Below are 17,540 nucleotides of genomic sequence, written 5' to 3'. Positions count from 1 at the left end.
TTGAAGGGGCAATTACAAGTTCTAGCCCTTCCCAGGCTATCCCAGATCAGGCGTATTCCCCAGACGTTCACCTTCAACTTGTGTTAGAGATAGCCGAATTTCATAAGACGCTTAAATGGGTCTAAAGGTTCAGGCTATCTCTCCCTAAAGGAAAGGAACAACTGAAGATGTTACCGTCCTCCAGATAGTACTTTTATAAGTTGAACTAGACTGTAACCTTCTGGATATTATGAGGGTCCGGAATACCCACCAGAATTCTGCAACTCCTTACAAAAGAGTGTACAGAAATTGGGTTCGCGAGTTTATACAGAAATACTCTGAGACAATTCTAAAAATATATAGTTTTATTTAAGAGCCGACATTCAGTTAACAGCTGTTGAATCAGTCGCAACATTAACAATTCAAAATACAAATAGCTTGCATTTCTTATTTCTCAGAGATCCTTATTCTCAAATCTTTACTTCGTTACATTTCTACATTTCTTACTTATCTCTAAATCCAGAATATCCACCAAAATCAATTACTTTGATTACCCGAGACTCAAAGTTTAAAAACTTAGAGCGTGCCTGTGAAGTTGAGAAATGCTTGGCCCGTTCAGCGAGTTCTGACTTTGTTTGAAAAGCTCTTATTTTTATACCCTTTTTGCAGTGGTTTATTCTTTGAAGTTCTCTGCTGATGTCAGCTAATTGTCTTTATTCATTCTCTCTTTTGAATGCTTTCTATCTTACTGTCAATTCAACTATTGCATGCATAATTATGTCTCTACCTTTTTAGGTGTTTCAAAAACCATCATAAAAACAATATGACAGCTATGGTTTCTGTTTGATGCCATTCTTACAAAATTCTTTCATTCAATTCTTAATATTGGCTTTACTGGTTTTTAGCAGACATTGAGTCTCCTTACTGCTCCAAGTTCAATACAAGCACAATTAAATTGCTTGGTGTCTCTATTGAAGTCATATCTTCAAAGTGTTCTTGTTGGTATCATATTTACTATGTATATATTAAAGACACTTTGACCAGAGTGTTTCATGCATTTCTAGCTATCTCAATTGGTTGCATATTTGATCGTATGTTTCCTGTCTTCCAAGTTTAACATAAAAACTATTTGACCAGCAGGTGTTTCTTTTACTTGATGTCATCTTTTCAAAGGCACATGCCTCTTTTAATGTTTGTGTTTCTGTTCAACGTGTTAGCTTATAACACCTTAAACTGGGTCTTCTCTTTGTGTTATTCCCAAACTCCAGACCTTTCGGAAGCACCAATGGTTTGCTTCAATAGGGGCATTGTTTTAGTATAATTAACTAATTCCCATTTCAAAGCTTGTTTGGTTTTTACAACTTTGTTAAACAACTGATCTTTATTTCAGAAGCCTATATTTCTGTTTACAGCCTGTGTCTCCGAGGCTTTAGATTTTTAAACCCAGTATATCATGTATTAATATCAGTATTCTGCTCATATTATGGTGTATCTTTCTGAAACATGGCTTATTCCCTCACAGCGTGTCTGTGAGAATTCTTCAATCTGATTGGTTAAGGAGATACACAGTTGCTTGCTCTATTCACACAGGTTCCAGATCCCCTGTAGAGGGCGCTGCTTTGTCTCTCTAATTACCGCAAGTCGCAGTGCAAAAGCTCAAATTCTGTGGGCAAGTGTAAGAATAATGAACAGTGAGCGCCGTTTGTTCCCTGCTGAACACAAAATCCAGACCAGTGTACCTTGGACTAAGAGTGACTTTGCAATTCTCTGGAAAATTCATCACAATAACAACTTGCATTTATATAGCGCCTTTAACACAGTAAAACATCACAAGGTTCTTCACAGGAGCATAATCAGACAAATAAATTGACACTGAGCCAAAGAAGGAGACATTAGGACAGGTGACCAAAAGCTTGGTCTAAGAAGTAGGGTTTAAGGCCTGTCTTAAAGGGAGAGAGAGAGGTGGAGTTAAGGGAGGGAATTCCAGAGCTTGGGGCCTAGACCGCTGAAGGCATGGCCACCAGTGATGGGGCGAAAGAATGCACAAGAGGCCAGAATTGGGGGAACACAGAGTTCTCTGACTGTTTATAGGGTGCGAGATAGAGAGGAAACGAGGCCGTGGAGGGATTGAACACGGGGATGAAAAGTTTTAAATTGCGGTGTTACGGGACCAGGAGCCAATGTAGGTCAGCGAGCACAGGGGTGATGGAACAATGGACCTGGTGCGAGTTAGAATACGGGCAGCAGAGTTTTGGATGAGCTCAAGTTTATGGAGGGTTGAAGATGGGAGGCCAGCCAGAAGAGGATTGGAATAGTCGAGTCTAGAGGTAACAAAAGCATGGATTGGCTGAGGCAGGAACCAAGAGGGGTGATATTAGAGGTTGAGGTAGGTGGTCTTAGTGATGGAGGGGTTATGCGGTTGGTAGCTCAGCTTGGTCAAATAGGGTGCCGAGAAAGTGGAACAAGACGCTGAAATGAGAAACTACATAAACTTCTATAGTGGAGAAATATTTTCATACAAAAATCACCCTCTGCCCTCAATAATGTCTCATGTTTTGAAACTGTCAACCAGCTGATTGTAATTCTGAAGCAGCCCTCTAGACGACTCTTAAAGAGCACGGTTTCAATAGCTTGATGTTTTTAAAACATTTTTGGGGGCTGTCATGTAATTTTGTTCCTTGATTTGTGATTAAAGCTTTTGCAGCAACGCAGTGTCTTGTTTTGGTTACCTCTGGATACGTTTCGTGACAACCCTGTCACATCTACTCTCTGCTGCTTTTTCAGAACTAGGCATTGTCATAAATTGCAGGTGCAACACAGTAGCTTTAGATTGTTCGGAGTTCTAAATAGTTGCAAGGGAATAGACAAACTGAGAGATGTTCAAGCGAGTCGTTAGAGATTTGCAAATGTGAAGGTCTATAGACAAATGCATTGCCAGGTGAACTTGCTCACACTGTGCGATGTATTTGTCGCACTTATAGGCAGGAGGTTTACAAATCAGTGTTAGACCTTGGTGTCACATGTTGCTGTATGTTGTTGAAGGACCTGTGAAGTATGCTAGCGCATTATATGAAGTTTAAAAGTCAAAGCTGGGGTGATTTGATTTGTTAATTCAGCAACATACACTACTAATACTTTTAACAAAGACATTGATATAAGGAATATTTCATAGGGCTTCTAATTAAATGTTTTAAACAGAACTTTGAGTTTTTATTCTGGAAGAATGAATTCAAATGAGCTTCAGGGGCTTCTTAATCTAAACATTTCTTGTGCTTCAAAAAAAATGATTTTCTTTTCAATGTCATCGGCCCTATTCTCAGCCTTGAGAGGGTGGACAAATGAACTGCTTCCTGACCTTTGCTGCAAAGCCAACTCAAGAATGTGGTTGTACCTTACATTAATGATTTAGACTAAGGAACAAGTAACTCAATATCAAAATTTGCAGATGATACCAAACTGAGGGGTATAGCTAACACTGAGGAAGAATGCCACATAATACAAGAGATTAGCAGACTGGGCACTTAAGTGACAAATTAACTTTACATAGATAAATGTGAGGTGCTGCACTTTGGTAGGAAAAATAGAAACATCACCTACATCTTTTAGAAAATAAGAAACTGAATGGGGTAGAAGAGCAAAGGGATCTAGGGATACAGGTGAACAAATCATTAACAGCAGCATCACAGGTCAGCAAAGCAATTAAAAATACTAACAAGAGCACTTGGATTTATTTCTAGGGTTACAGAATTCAAAAGTAGTGAAGTTATGTTAAACTTGTATAGGACCCTGGTCAGGCTGCACTTAGAGCACTGTGCACAGTTTTGGTTGCCACACTATAAAAAGGACATAGAAGCACTGAAGAACATGCAAAAAAGATTTACAAGGGTGGTGGGTACCGGAACTGAGAAATTACAGCTATTGGGAAAAGATTGATCAGGTTGGGGTTTTTTTCTTTAGAAAAGAGAAGACTTAGAAAGACCTGATGGAGGTCTTTAAAATTTATGAATGGGTTGGACAGGGTAGATGTAGATGGATTCTCCTACAAATAGAAAGATTCTAAAACTAGGGACCATAAATACAACGATAGCAAAATACTGTAGATGCTGGAAATCCGAAATAACAACAGAAAATGCTGGAAAAACTCAGCAGGCCAGGCAACATCCGTGGAGAGAAAATAGAGTCAATGTTTCGGGTCAAACCCTTCCATAAATACAAGATAGTTACTAATAAATCCAATAAGGAAAAATGTCTTTACTCAAGAGTGGTTAGAATGTGGAACTCGCTACCACAGGAAGTGATTGAGGCAAATAGTTTGGATGCTTTCAAAAGGAAGCTAGACGAGTACATGAGAGAAAGGGGAACAGAAAGATATGCTGAAAGGCTGAGATGAAGTAATTGAAATGGAGGAGACTCGTGTGGAATATAAAACCAGCACAGACTAGTTGGGCCGAATGGCCTGTTTCTGTGCTGTATATTCTATGTAATACTTTGGGGTAACACTCTCCCTCACTGGCAGAAACTTACAGCCTCTGATCATCCAGTCTCATTGCACATGTCAGGGCATAGCCTTGATGGCCTTTTCATTGCCATGTTTGATGGAGCACAGCTCGTAGTAGAGTAATACTAAAAGTTTATTAAAACCGAGAAACTGATTTAGTAGGCCATGTGTCATGCCTGAATCATACTCAACAAAAAATAACTAGACCTATTTAGCATGTTCAAATGCTGTACACAACTGAACAAGGCTTACATCAAATAGATTGACAAAAATCAAACCAATTCTGTATTTCACATTAAAGAAAAGAGAAACTTGCATTTATTTTTCATGTTCCCAGGACGTTCCACCATTCATGAAGTATTTTGAAGTGTTGTCGCTTCAGTATGTAGACAAACATGGTGGTCAAATTGCGCACAGCAAGGTCCCACAAAATCAGTGAGATAAATGAGCAAATGATCTGATTATTTTTTTTAATGGTGTTGGCTGAGGGGAAAGTGTTGGTCAGGACACCGGGAGAACCCCTCCGCCCAACTCTTCTTTGAATAGTGCCATGGATCCTTTTATGGCTACCTGAGCAAGCAGCTGGGTCTTCATTTTAACAGCTCATCCAAAACGTGGCTCCTCTTGACAATGCTCAGTGCTGTACTGAAATGTCAACCTGGATTATGTGCTCAAGGTTCTAGAGCGGGGCTAGATCCCACAACATTTTGACTGATGAAATTACTACCACTGAGCCACCTAACCTTTTAAGCTACTTGAAGGCAGCTTTCTTGCTGCAGAGTTGCACATCATTGCATCTAGGGACAGTACAGATGCTTCAGCAAGTGAGATGCACTCATCAATTAGCAAAAGGCTGAATTAGAGATGGCATTTGTAGTTATCCAATAGATTGCTGGAAACTGGCAATTAAGCTCTACCATAACAGCCCATAATAGTTTCCTTCTCTGAAAGCTCTAAGTTTTCAGATATTCTGTGCTCATATATACATTAGTTCTTCAGTTGATTTCTTAGCCCCATTGTGGACTGTCAATCTTCAGGATTGTTTGGGTACCTTACTTAATATGCTACTTCATGCCTCATAGTATTTCAGTCCCATGGACTAATCAATACTTTATTCCACAGATTCTGTTTAAACATTTTCTTGGCTATTTGAAATGCCCTTATTTCTTACAAACGTAATATTTAATTATTTTTTTTTTTTAACATTTTGTTGTTTCTTAACAATTCGGATCTATCTAGATTGCTTCAGCTTCACTGTACTTCTGTGTTGCTTTTTGAATTAAAATCAAACTACAATCAAATGCACACTTTAGGTTTTACATTTAAGACCTGTTCTGTTTTGGGCTTTAAGGAGGTAAAATTCCTCAACACCTGTTTCGCTGCTGCCTGTTGTGTATGTACCTTTAAGAGAATAACTGGTCTCAGACTGCAATACCGGCAGTGACCACCCCTGTATAAAAGGCGCTAGAGAGCCTCTGTTGGTTAGTTTCGTTTATGCCTTTCACCAGTAAAGACTTGTTTGTTTCTCTCCTGCTAGTCCATGTTTCAATCATTCACGGACTTAACACTGGCGACGAGTTAGAAAGAACTTACCTGCAACTCAGCAGCAGCTCCGACGACGTTGAAGGTCGGAAGAAGAAAAAAAAAATAGAGTCCATTGAAACTCGAGGAACGGGCGTCGACCGTCAATCACCGGGTTCAAGGCTTTGCAGGAGCGACTTTCCAGAGCCAGGCTGGGTTCCTCGGTCCGTGGTTTCCCAGCTAATCGGGCTGGTGGCAGGTAGTGCTCTGATCCTTCCTGGGCTGCAACGGGGCCGGGCAGCGAGTCGGGAAGCAAGGAGAGAGAGAGAGGGTGGAGCATGCAGGGCGCGGCCGGTGTTTCGAAGCTGGGCAGCGTTCGGACCTCAGAAGAGGGAGGGAAGTGTTCCAGAGGGTCCGCTCCACGACGGGAAAATAATAAAAGAAAAAGAATACGCGCAAGAAACCGTGGAAAGCAGCGCTAACAACAGCGGGGAAGAAGGAAAAGCGCGGGAGGCACCATTTTGTTAAATCAGAGAAGAAGGCAAAGCGCGGGAGGCGCCATTTTAGATTTGCAAGATGCCGAAGACTGGCTGTATCACTGCTTTTGATAATACATTAGAGGACTGGACCACGTATGTGGAAAGAGTCGAGGTATATTTCGAGGCAAATGAAATAGCGGAGGGGAAAAAGGCATCAATATTGCTAAACGTAATGGGCGCTAGAACGTACGGCCTATTGCGGGATCTGATTACTCCAGCCAAACCGAAGGCGAAGAGTTTTAACGAAATTGTTGCTGTTCTACAGGAGCACTTAAACCCTGCACCGCTGTTGATAGCAGAAAGATTTAAATTCCACAGGAGAACTCAGCACAAAGATGAGAGCAATGCTGAGTATCTTACGGAACTACGCAAGCTATCAAAGCACTGCCAGTTCGGAGCAGGACTGGCAGATACCCTACGGGACAAATTTGTCTGTGGACTCCTGCGTGAAGGAACACAGAAGAAGTTACTCGCAGAAAAAGGGCTGACGCTAGATAAGGCTTTCAGCATGGCAGTATCGTATGAAGCAGCAGCCAGGGGAGCTGCAGAAATTCAACAAAAACCACAGGAATACAGCACCCACAAAATGACACGGGGATTTGCAAAATGTTATCGCTGCGGCAGAACTAACCATGACCAGAAGGACTGCTGGTCCAAAGACAAAATATGCAGACAATGCGGGAAGATTGGACACATTGCACGAGTTTGTAGGTCTGGGAAGAAGACCAGCGACAACAAAAAGGCTACTAAGGAACCGTACAAGAAAGTACAAAAGATGACGGACAGTAGTTCCGAAGACCAGATGAGCGATAGTGAATCAGAGAACAGGAGATTAAGCTGTCTCAAACTTCACAATGTAATCGCAAAAGAGGATCACCGAACCATTTGGGTCACCCTCACGATAGCAGGGTCCCAAGTTAAAATGGAATTGGATACAGGATCAGCGCTAACCGTCATGAATCGACGAGACTATGAGCGGCTATTTTCACACATACCCTTGAGAGAGACATCCATCGTCTTGATGACGTATACAGGGCAAAAAGTATACCCCAGAGGAAAAATAAGGGTGCCTGTCGAATACAACGGCAAGAAAATACGGAAATTGTATCTCTACATACTACCAAATGGTGGACCACCGTTATTGGGACGGGAATGGATCAGGAAGATAAACTTAGATTGGCATTCCATTCATGCAATGACGGTGGACGGTAAAAAAGATGAAGACGTCACTCCTGGACGATTGTCAACAATCTTAGCTAACGCCAAAGAGGTATTTCAACAAGAACTGGGCACGCTTAAAGGCGTAACCGCCTCGTTAAAAATAGAAGAGAATGCAGTTCCCAAGTTTTTCAAAGCGAGACCGGTACCATATGCAATTCGTCCAGCCGTCGAGGCAGAGCTGGAGAATCTGGAGAAGGCGGGCGTGTTGTCTAAGGTCGACTGGAGCGAGTGGGCGACACCCATCGTTCCTGTCATGAAAAAAACGTTAAGCAATAAGTCCAGAGAGCCAAGGAAGATTCGCATCTGTGGGGATTTCAAGGTGACGGTGAACCCTGTCCTTCACACAGTACAATATCCTCTTCCAAGGATAGAAGACATCTTCGCCTCACTGTCTGGAGGGAAGCGTTTTACAAAAATTGACCTAGCACAAGCATATTTGCAGATGGAGGTTGAAGAGTCCTCTAGGAAGTATCTCACGATAAACACTCACAAAGGTCTTTACCAGTATCATCGATTGGTATTCGGAGTAGCATCGGCTCCGGCGATATGGCAAAGAGCGATGGAACAAGTCCTGCAAGGGATTCCGGGGACTCAGTGTTACTTGGACGACATCCTTGTGACAGGTGAAGATGACAGTGAACACCTTAACAACCTAGAACAGGTGCTCACTAGACTACGGGAACATGGGCTGCGAGCCAACCGCCCCAAGTGCGAATTTTTTAAGAAACAGATATCGTATTGTGGCCAAGTGATTGATGAAGAGGGGTTACATAAGTCCCCTGACAAAATTGAAGCGGTTGTTAAGGCCCCAGCGCCTGAAAATGTGTCGCAACTGAGGTCATTCCTCAGGTTGGTGAATTGCTATCATAAGTTTTTGCCGAATTTGTCGACAATTCTGCATCCACTGAATGCCCTGCTACGAACGGGGGTAGCATGGAAATGGAGTGATGATTGTAAACGTGCTTTTCAGAAGAGTAAGGACTTAATCACTTCGAAGGAAGTATTGGCTCATTACAACCCAGCACTGCCAATCAGGCTGGCATGTGATGCGTCTCCCTACGGCATTGGGGCGATACTGTCACATAAATTCCTTGATGGTTTGGAGAGGCCGATAGCTTTTGCGTCACGCTCGTTAACTTCTGCCGAGCGTAACTACGCCCAGATTGACAGAGAGGCCCTCAGCCTAGTGTGGGGGGTGAAGAAGTTCAATCACTATCTGCATGGTCAAAAATTTACTCTACTAACCGACCATCAACCTCTTGTCTCCATTTTCAACCCTCAGAAGGGCGTACCGATAATGACAGCACAACGGCTGCAGAGATGGTCCCTTTTCCTAGGGGCACACCAATATGACATCGAGTACAGGGGAACTAAACAGCATGGAAATGCTGATGGATTGTCACGTCTACCGTTGCCGACGGTGGAAGAAGAAGACCTTGCAGTGGATCCAATGGAGTTATTCCACTCGACCATAGTCGAATGTCTCCCTGTGACGCATGCAAACATAGAAAAGGAAACACGGAATGACCCGACACTATCACGGGTCTATGATTTAACGGTGAAGGGATGGCCAGCACATGGCGAACCACTGCTGCCAGCATTTTCGTCAAGAAGAGAACAGCTGTCAGTGTGCAGAGGAACCTTGATGTGTGGATCCAGAGTAGTAATTCCACCTAAGTTGACGGATAGAGTGCTCAATGAGCTTCATGAGGGTCATCTGGGTGGGGTAAAAATGAAGAGCTTAGCCAGAGCGTTTGTGTGGTGGCCGGGAATCGATAGAGAAATCGAAGAGATGACCAAGAGCTGTGCAGGATGCCAGAAGGTCCAAAACGCCCCACCACAAGCTCCTCTGCATCCATGGGAGTGGCCCTCATCTCCATGGCAAAGGGTGCACATTGATTTTGCTGGTCCCTTCATGGACTCGATGTTTTTAATTGCGGTGGATGCACATTCAAAGTGGCCAGAGGTAATAAAAACGTCCTCAACCACCACGGAAAAAACTATCGCAGTTTTACGAACCATATTCGCCAGGAATGGGCTGCCTGAACAGATTTGCTCTGACAATGGACCACAGTTTGTGTCTGAAGAGTTCCGGAGGTTCTTAAAGAACAATGGTGTTAAGCATTACACATCTGCCCCATATCATCCAGCCACTAATGGATTGGCCGAGAGGTTTGTCCAAACATTCAAGAAGGCTATCAAGGCAATGTGTAATGAAGATATACCCCTACAACACAAGGTGGACAACTTCTTGTTTGCCTACCGGAATGCGGCACATGCGGTTACCAACCAAACTCCAGCCATGATGTTCTTCAATCGAAGACTACGATGCCGCTTGGATTTGGTTAAGCCAAACGTCAGAAGAGATGTGGAGAACAGGCAGTTTCAGAATATGAATGAAAGGCCGACCAGGAGTTTTAAGATAGGTCAACCAGTTTTGGCCCGGGACTACCGCACTGAGAAATGGCAGCCAGGAACGATTTGTACACGACAAGGACCTCTCATGTATACCGTGGATGTTGGGGAGAGAATTGTAAGACGCCATGCTGACCAGATTCTAGAGTCACTGGAAAACGTCAACTCCACACCACGATCTGATACACCTGGTAATGAAATCGCTGTTCCAATTGCAGCTACCGCAGAACCGGTAATATTGGCAGCAGATGAACCAAACAACGACATTGATTTCGACTCAACATTGCCAGAAGAACCTGATACTCCAAAGAGGCGTTATCCAGACAGAATCAGGAAGCCTCCTCAAAGACTGAACTTATAATTGCTTAAGCTTAACCAATGTATCTAGCAACAGTAATTGTGATTGTAATTAGTTATCATTTAGTTGTTAAATAAATGTTATGTACTGTTTATCTAAAAGGGGAGGAATTGTTGTGTATGTACCTTTAAGAGAATAACTGGTCTCAGACTGCAATTCCGGCAGTGACCACCCCTGTATAAAAGGCGCTAGAGAGCCTCTGTTGGTTAGTTTCGTTTATGCCTTTCACCAGTAAAGACTTGTTTGTTTCTCTCCTGCTAGTCCGTGTTTCAATCATTCACGGACTTAACACTGCCCATATCCCAACTTGCACCAAGTCCCATCATCCATCACCCCAGTACTCTCTGACCTATATTGGCTCCCGGTCGGGAAATGCCTCGATTTAAAAAAAATTCTCATCCTAGTTTTCAAATCCCTCCTTGGTCTTGCCCCTCCCTATCTCTGTAACCTCCTCCAGCCCTACAACCCTCCGAGATCTCTGTTCTCCTCCAATTCTGGACTCTTGCATATCCCCCATAAGTGGCTGCGCCTTCAGCTGCCTAAGCCCTGGAATTCCCTACCTAAACTTCTCTGCCTCTTCACCTCTCTCTCCTCCTTTAAGACTTATCTCTTTGACCAAGGTCACCTGTCTTAATATCTCCTTAAATAAAAACAGAAACTGCTGGAAATACTCAGCCGGTCAGGCAGCATCTATGAAGAGAGAAACAGTGTTAATGTTTCAGGTTGATGACCTTTCATCAGAACTGGAAAAAGTTAGAGATTAACAGGTTTAAGCAAGTACAGAGACAGAGAAAGGTGGGAGGGGAAGAAATAACACAAGGCAAGGTCTGTGATAGGGTGGAAGGTGAAAAGAGATGGTAATGGGACAAGTAAAGAAACAAAAGATGGGTCTAGAAGAGGTGTAAATGGGAATATCAGAATCATCAACAGTTGCTGTCGGGGGGTGAGGAAATGGGACAGAGGTTATGATCTGAAGTTATTGAACTTAATGTTTAGTTTGGAAGGCTGTAAAGTGTCTAATAGAAAGTTGAGCTTCATTGGAACAGTGTAGGAGGCCGAGGTCAGAGTGGGACTGGGGCAGAGAATTAAAATAACAGGTGACCAGAAGCTTGGGATCATGCTTGCGGACTGAACGGAGGTGTTCCACAAAGCGGTCACTCAATCTGCACTTGGTCTCCCCAATGTAGAGGAAACCGCAATGACTACAGTATACTAAATTGAAAGAAGTACAAGTAAATTGCTGTTTCACCTGGAAGGTGTGTTTGGGGCCCAGGATGGTGGGAAGGGAGGATGTAAAAGGGCAGGTGTTGCATCTCCTGCGTGCTTGCACGGGAAGGTGCCGCGGGAAGGAGAGTGTGTGTAGGTGGTGATAGAAGAGTGGACCAGGATGTCGCGGAGGGAACAGTCCCTTTGGAATGCTGAAAGGGGAGGGGAAGATGTGTTTGGTGGTGGGATCACATTCAGTGGATCATCCTAGCCACTTTGCCTGCCTCTGTACTTGCTTGAAACCTGTTGCATCTCTAACTTTTTCAGTTCTGATGAAAGGTCATTGTCCTGAAACGTTAACTCTGTTTTTCTCTTCACAGATGCTGCCTGACCTGCTGAGTATTTCCAGCACTTTGTTTTTATTTCAGATTTCCAGCATCTGCAGTATTTTGCTTTTGCTAATATCCCCTTATGCGGCTCAGTGTCAAATTTTGTTTGATAATGCTCCTGTGAAGCGCCTTGGGATGTTATTAAAGGCACTATATAAATGTAAGTTGTTGTAGTTAACAGGTTCCTAACAAAATTCCATTATCAGAGCATTTCAAACCATGTGAGCCGGCAATTTCATTAGAGAGGCACAATAAAACTGATCTCGTGTAAAGGGGATGACGTATGAGGGAAAATGAGAGAATTTTAAGGTATCAGGCTGGAAAGAAAAGCCCCAAATTTCCAAGTGGGTTGTTAATTGTGGAGAGCAGTGGGCATTTTCTCAAGAGTTTTACTCGCTTTCAGAGTTTTAATTATAAAATTAAAGTTTTGTTTTGAGTGGAGACTCTTAGTTCAGTTAAAACAAATATTATGAATGACTCATTTATTGTTTTTTTCCCTCTGTAGGTCCCCATTCAGGAATTGGCACACACAGTTACTGCACTTTATGACATTTGCCTTCCCAATATTGGACCAGAGGATCTTCGATCAACCATCTGTGCCATAGGAACACAAACCATTGTCCTGGTGCGCGATGAGCAAGGTATCATTAATGTATAACCAATCATAAATGCACTATCTCTCACTAATATCTGCTAACTACCATGATATGTCACAAACTGATGGAAAACTTGTTTGAGGGCCAGTTCCTTTAGCTCATGAACTACTAATGTTGATTTTGTGCAGTTCAAATCAGAGCAGACTGCTACATTAAAAGTCACCATAATTATAACCCTTAGATTGGGGACTGAGGAGGAGGGGGTTGAGGGATAAATATTGGTCAGCTCCTGCTCCTCTTCCAATAGTGCTGTGGGATCTTTTGCGTCCACCTGAGAGGGTAGATGGGGCCTCAGTTTAACACCTCATCCAAAAGACGACACCTCCGACAGTGCAGCACTCCCTCAGTACTGCCTTGAAATGTCAGCCTAGATTAAGTGCTCAAGTCTCTGGAATGGGACTGGAACCCAAAACCTTCTGACTCCGAGGCGAGAGTGCTACCAACTGGACCACAGGTGACACAGTTTGAGTGGGTTCCTCTGGTCCAGACATATGTTAGGAACCTGGTGGAATCCCAAGGAAATTCTGGGCCATTCTTTCTAGACTAATACCTTAAGTTTTTCTCGTTTTTCCTCATACCTCAACCCCTTTTACGTATGAGATCAGTTTTGTTGCCCCCTCTTCTGTTTCTTGTGACAAAAATGTTTACCTATGATGAATTATTTATTGGATCCTTTCATGGTAACAGCAGCCACAGAGTTAAAATTGGTTACTACTGTCAATTTCTGTAAGCTGCAGAAAATACAGTTTGATAGACTGCAGAGCATTGCATAGACTTCGATGTGCATCTGTAGATTATTCATTTGGCAAAAGGTGTTCTAATATTGATATCTGCTAAATGAGTAATATTCTGTCCAACAGTATTCTTGATATTTGTATGGCTAAATATTAATTGCAGAGTAATCGCAGGTTATTCAAAGGGGGTTGGACCAGATCAGTGGGTTTCTAAGGAACTGGTCATGCCATTCATTTCAAATAGAAGCATACTGTGAATGGCTGACTATTTAAATGTAGTTAGGAGAAATATCATTTTTAATTTGCTTTGTTCTGGGATATCTTTAAAGGGGGTGGCGGGAGTGGTAGAGAGGATCGTGGCCGGCATCATCATCGTTGGGAGGTTTGGGGCGGGGGGGTGATCGGAGGCCTCGTTTGGAGGGGGTCGGGGGGGGTCTCTGATCATGGGGGGTGGGTATGGTCAGGACCCTGGATCCAGAAGGTAGGTATAAAGCCACTTTCCTCCTGGATGCAGCAGTCCCCACCTCTGTTAAACTGCAGGGTTTCATGAATTGTGTGAAACCCGTCCCCATGCCTTTAAACACAAAATGGAGGGGGAGAAAGAGGCATCCAGCCTCATTACAATATTTAAATTGAGGTAACGCCCCCTGGGAGTGGGTTGGTCCCCCCCCCTCCAGTCCTGCCTCCAGCAGAACCAGAAGTGGACGGGTTGGAGGCGGGATCAGGTCGGGAATCCCATTTTTAACTCTAACTGCCCCCACGCTCCAAATCCCCCCCGTTTTTTTTTTAGGGGAAAATTCCGTCCATAGTCTTCGGCCCCCGCCACAAACTCCGACTTCTCACCATTGATTCCATCCCCCCACCCCTTCCCCGGCCACTGTCTCGATGAGTTGTACTGTTCTCAGCCTTTGTATACTATTTGACCTGGAGATGAGCTTCTGACCTATCCTATTTTCACTCCTTAACATCGGCCACCTCTGCCAGTACCTCGGCCCACTTGCCACTGAAACTCACATCCACGCCTTTATCACCTCCAGACTTGACTATTCTAATGCTCTCCTGGTGTCATCCTATCCTCCACCCTCTCTAAACTTCAGCTCATGCAAAACTCTGCTACCTTTATCCTTTCTTGCAATAAATCCCACTCACCAATCACCCTGCCCTTGCTGATCTGCATTGGTTCCTGGTACTCCAATGCCTCAAATTTAAAATTTTCATCTTCATGTTTAATCTTTCCATGGTCTCGTCCCTCCCTAGCTCAGTAACTTCCTTCAGGGAACCCCCTCCTGAATCTGTCTTCCTCTGACTCTGGCCTCCGGCCTCTCCCCTCCTTTCACCCCGCCATTGGTAGCCGTGCCTTCAACTACCCAGCACCCACACACTGGAATCTCCTCTTTTAACACTTCTGCCCCCCCACCTCCACCTCCCTCTCCTTTTTATGAGCCTCCTTAAAACCCGCCTCCGTCGCCCCATCTAAAATCTCCTCCTTTGGTTTAGCGTACTTTTTTTTCCCTTGTGCCTCTGTGAAGTGCTTTAGGACTATTTTTTTTCTACGTTAGAGGTGCTTCATCAATGCAGGTTGTTATTTATTTGCTTGCTGCTGGTTATTGTTGTGATGGTCATAGTCATAATGGCACAGAAGGAGGCCATTCTGCCCATCGAGTCCGTGCCGGCTCTCTCTGGAGCAATCCAGTCAGTCCCGTTCCCCGCTCTATCCCTGTAGCCCTGCAAGTTTATTTCCTTCAAGTGCCTATCCAGTCTCTCCTTGAAAACATTGAGGGTCTCCACTTCCACCACTTCTGTCGGCAGCGAATTCCAGGTCATCACCACTCGCTGCGTAAAAAAGTTTTTCCTCACATTTCCCCCCCCCCCCGTATCTCTTGCCCAAAACTTTAAATCTGTGTCCCCTAGTCCTTGTACCATCAACTAGTGGGAACAGCCTTTCCTCGTCTAGCTTATCCAAACCCGTCATAATCTTGTACACCTCTATCAAATCACCCCTCAACCTCCTTTGCTCTAATGAAAACAAATCCAGCTTCTCCAACCTGTCCCCAGAACCATTCTGGTAAATCTCCTTTGCACCCTCTCAAGGGCCTTCACATCCTTCCTAAAGTGTGGTGACCAGAACTGGACGCAATACTCCAGTTGTGGCCTAACCAGCGCTTTATAAAGGTTCAGCATAACTTCTCTACTTTTGCACTCAATACCTCTATTTATGAAGCCCAAGGCCCCATATGCTTTGTTAACCACTCTCTCAATATGTCCTGCCACCTTCAGGGACCTATGCACATTAACTCCCATGTCCTTCTGCCTCTGCACATCCTTTAAAACTGTGCCATTAAGTGTATATTGCCTCTCCCTGTTCCTTCTGCCAAAATGCATCACCTCACACTTCTCTATATTAAATTCCATCTGCCCATTCTGCTAGCCTTTCTATGTCCTGTTGCAGTCGATTGGTATCATCATCACTGTTTGCCACACCCCCAAGTTTGCTGTCATCGGCAAATTTAGATATTCTACTCTGTATTGCAATATCTAGGTCATTTTTTATATCAAAAAAAGCAGTGGCCCCAGCACTGACCCTTAGGGAACACCACTGTCTACCATCCTCCAGTCTGAAAAGCAGTCATTTACTACAACTCACTGTTTTCGGTCCTTAAGCCAATTCCTTATCCAAGCTGCCACTGACGCACCTATTCCCTGAGCCTCAATTTTGTTAACCAGCCTTCTATGTGGTACTTTGTCAAACGCCTTCCGAAAATCCATGTAGACAACATCCATTGCATTCCCTTCATCAATCCTCTCTGTTACTTCATCAAAAAGTTCAATTAGATTCGTCAAACACGATCTGCCTTTTACAAATTCGTGTTGGCTCTCCTTAATTAGCTTAAACCTCTCCAAGTGTCTGTTAATTTTTTCCTTCATTATTGTTTCTAAAACTTTACCCACCAGTGATGTTCAACTGACTAGTCTGTAGTTACTAGGATTGTCCTTACACCCTTGAACAATGGTGTCTCATTTGCCACTTTTCAATCCTCCGGCACCTCCCCCGCATCTAGGGAAGATTGGAAAATAATGGCAAGCCCTTCCACAACTCCTCTCCCAATTCCCTTTGCAACCTGGAATGCAAGCCATCTGGACCAGGCGACTTGTCCACTCTAAGCATACCCAACCTTTCTAGTACATCCTGTCTATCAATTTTCACCCCTTCCATTGGTCCTACCTTTTCCACTTCTACCGATATTTTGTCAGCATCCACCTCCTTAGTAAACACTGATTCAAAGTACTCATTGAGTATTCTAGCCTTGCCCTGCTCTCTTCCTCCCCCCCCCCCCGCCCCCCTGCAAGCATATATCACCACCTTTGTCTCTAATAGGCCCCACCACACCTCTTCCTACCCGCTTACTGTTTACATGCCATTAGAAGATTTTTGGGTTCCCTTTTATGTTAACCCACCTCCTATATATGCTACCTGTGGGGGAACATGGCCTTGTGCCATTGCCTCCGTGGTACAATTTATAGGTTTTGCGCCAACAGCTTTAAACCCGCACTCTGGTTTTGAATAGGCGTTCAAGTGCTGGGGACACAGGATTATGTGTGCTCCCCGGCTCCGGCACCCCGAGAGGTCAGTACCTGTCATAGCGTGCTCCCACTTTATGACGTAAGGTGGGACCGCTGTGAAACGAATGTGTGCACCCCCTTGAATGACTCCAATGTTCTCAACCCTGTATACCGGTGTGGGTCGGGCTGTCCTACCCATGACCGGCATCCTAACTACTATTCCCATGATGGTGTGGTTAGACCGCCCACAATCCACTGGGACTGGGTAGGCCTCGGAAGCTAGCCGGAGTTGGCACGGGCTTAATGCATTCTCAAACGGATGGAGGGCTGCGAGGTGTTTGTTACTGATCCAGGAGGGGACTAAACCCTGTTTTAAATCCTCCAGAGTACTGAGGCCCTCGCCCAGCAACCATGCCCCGTATAGCACGCACACCTCATTCTGCGCAGCCTGGTCAGAAGCATT

General features: G+C 44.1%; 1 protein-coding gene across 2 annotated transcripts in view; it reads left to right on the top strand.

The window, feature by feature from the left end:
• Window positions 1–17,540, top strand: part of LOC147116298 (uncharacterized) — a 313,953-nt gene that overhangs the window by 74,634 nt on the left and 221,779 nt on the right. For both annotated transcript variants that reach the window (XM_085991139.1, XM_085991138.1), the window contains exon 2: window positions 12,632–12,767. In XM_085991139.1, coding sequence (XP_085847265.1) covers window positions 12,632–12,767 — 136 coding nt within the window. The remainder of the gene's footprint in view (window positions 1–12,631; window positions 12,768–17,540) is intronic.

The sequence above is a fragment of the Somniosus microcephalus genome, chromosome 6 (genome assembly GCF_052327205.1).
Source record: "Somniosus microcephalus isolate GS21.2 chromosome 6, FLI_Smic_1.0, whole genome shotgun sequence".
NCBI classification, from domain to species: domain Eukaryota; kingdom Metazoa; phylum Chordata; class Chondrichthyes; order Squaliformes; family Somniosidae; genus Somniosus; species Somniosus microcephalus.
This window is presented reverse-complemented; position numbering and strand designations above follow the sequence as displayed.